At 52.1% G+C, this 1,907-nt stretch overlaps 1 protein-coding gene across 1 annotated transcript; it reads right to left on the reverse strand.

Annotated features, from left to right (window-relative positions):
• Positions 1 to 677: 677 nt before the first annotated feature.
• LOC131874547 (uncharacterized) lies at positions 678 to 1,542 on the reverse strand. The gene is made up of 2 exons (XM_059217977.1): positions 1,083 to 1,542; positions 678 to 1,015 (listed from the first exon to the last, which is right to left on the reverse strand). Exons 1-2 carry the CDS (start codon positions 1,540 to 1,542, stop codon positions 678 to 680), a joined length of 798 nt encoding a protein of 265 aa, XP_059073960.1.
• Between the last annotated feature and the right edge of the window lie 365 nt (positions 1,543 to 1,907).

Consider the following 1,907-nt stretch of genomic DNA (forward strand, 5'->3'; position numbering starts at 1 on the left):
TTGTTAGCTCATATGTGTGTGTGTTTTTTGGAATAGTGGATTTGTCTCCACTTCCTTTAAATACCCCACTCTTGTATTGTTTTTTGTAAGTCCACTGATGAAGGGGTGAAACTCCCCTGAAACATGTTTGGGCATTCTTTGTTGAATACAATTTTCAATACTTGTTTTTGCTAACTTTTGAAAATTATTCAAATGCTGCACTTGAAACTTTATCGTTTTTGAACCCTAAACCCTAAACCCTAAACCCTAAACCCTAAACCCTAAACCCTAAACTTATTAGGCATTTATGCCAAAAAGTTCCCGCGCACATAATATTTAGGTTTATGTTAAAGTCTTTGTGTTTTCTCGAAAGACGTGTTGACTTGTTAGCTCATATGTGTGTGTGTTTTTTGGAATAGTGGATTTGTCTCCACTTCCTTTAAATACCCCACTCTTGTATTGTTTTTTGTAAGTCCACTGATGAAGGGGTGAAACTCCCCTGAAACATGTTTGGGCATTCTTTGTTGAATACAATTTTCAATACTTGTTTTTGCTAACTTTTGAAAATTATTCAAATGCTGCACTTGAAACTTTATCGTTTTTGAACCCTAAACTGCTTCTCTCATGGTTGCCGTTTGAATTTTTTTCTGCGTTGCACCTTTGGCCATGTTTCGTCCCCACCTACAGATCGGAGCTCTTCACGGTTTTGCTGGTTTCCGGGTTTGGTCGTTTGGTGCTCGTGCTCGGGAAGTTTCTTTGTTTGGTAGCTTGGCTACCTTCTTTTCTCTTCCCTTCGATCCTGGTTGTGCGTGTTGGTGCTGGATCTGGTTTGTCCCCCGGCTTCTTCTGCTGTTCGAAGCTGCCACCGTCTCCTCACCATAGGCATTGGCCCCAGCAGCTGTTCCGGCGGGTCTCTTTTCTTCCCGCGCTGTTGGTTTCGTAGGCTTTTTCCGGTGGGTCGCAAATCTCCCGCGCCGGTGTTTTCGTTTTCGCCGACGTCTACCTCGGCTTTCCGGCGGGTGTTTGTTTCCCGTGCCTGCGTGTTTGGTCGAGCCCGCAGTTTGGCGGCCTCTCTTGGTGGTTTATCCTCCCGCGTCGCCTACCTGCTACTCGGCCCCCGAGCTCCCCCGAGCCGCCACCGCAGACCTCTGTCTCGGCCGCATCTCTCGGTGTCCCCTTTGGTTGCGCCTTGTTCTTCCTCGGCCCCGCCTTTGGGACTCGCTCTTCGCCTCTGTCTGCACCTCCTGTGCCGCTCTTGTCCGCTCCGCCGCCGCGCCTCGCACTAAACCCGCTGCTTCTCTCGCCGTCGGTTCTGTGCTTCTCCTCCGCCGCCGCGTTGAGCTCTGCGAACGCCGCTGCTTCCTCCCGCGTGCACCAGCTGAAGGACTGCCGCTCTCTCTCCCCCGCGGGATGTGTTGTAGCCGCCGCCGCTCCCGGTTTGACAGGCTTCTTCGACGGTGTCTTGGCTTCGGCAAAGTTCCTTCCGCCATTGAAGTTTCGCCTGCGTTCGTTTCGAACCTTCGTCTTGCTGGTCTGCGCCTTGTTTCGGGCCCTTGCCACCATGGACTCGCCTCGTCACGTCCGTGCTTGTTGATTGGATGGGCCCGTGGACCCCCGCTGCTTTGTGCGCCACCCTTGCCTTGCACGATACGCTCTGCCGGCTACGGTGATTGGTCCACGCCTACCCATTCAACGGGCTGCTCTCCGGTCTTCCGCCCCCGTGGGCCCCTTGGACAAGTCACCCCCGTGTGAGTTTTGGGTGATGTTTTTTTCCACCCACGCCGCCGATGATGTCGGCTTTTTTACCGACTCCTTTCCGGCCTTTGGCGTTATTCTCTTCGGGGGTTCTGCGGCACTTTATGGATCAGTCAACCGTCTTTATTCTTCGTGGACTTGCGCGTCTCTTCGGAGATAGTGGACCCCTCTTG

The sequence above is a fragment of the Cryptomeria japonica genome, chromosome 3 (genome assembly GCF_030272615.1).
Source record: "Cryptomeria japonica chromosome 3, Sugi_1.0, whole genome shotgun sequence".
Classification (NCBI taxonomy): domain Eukaryota; kingdom Viridiplantae; phylum Streptophyta; class Pinopsida; order Cupressales; family Cupressaceae; genus Cryptomeria; species Cryptomeria japonica.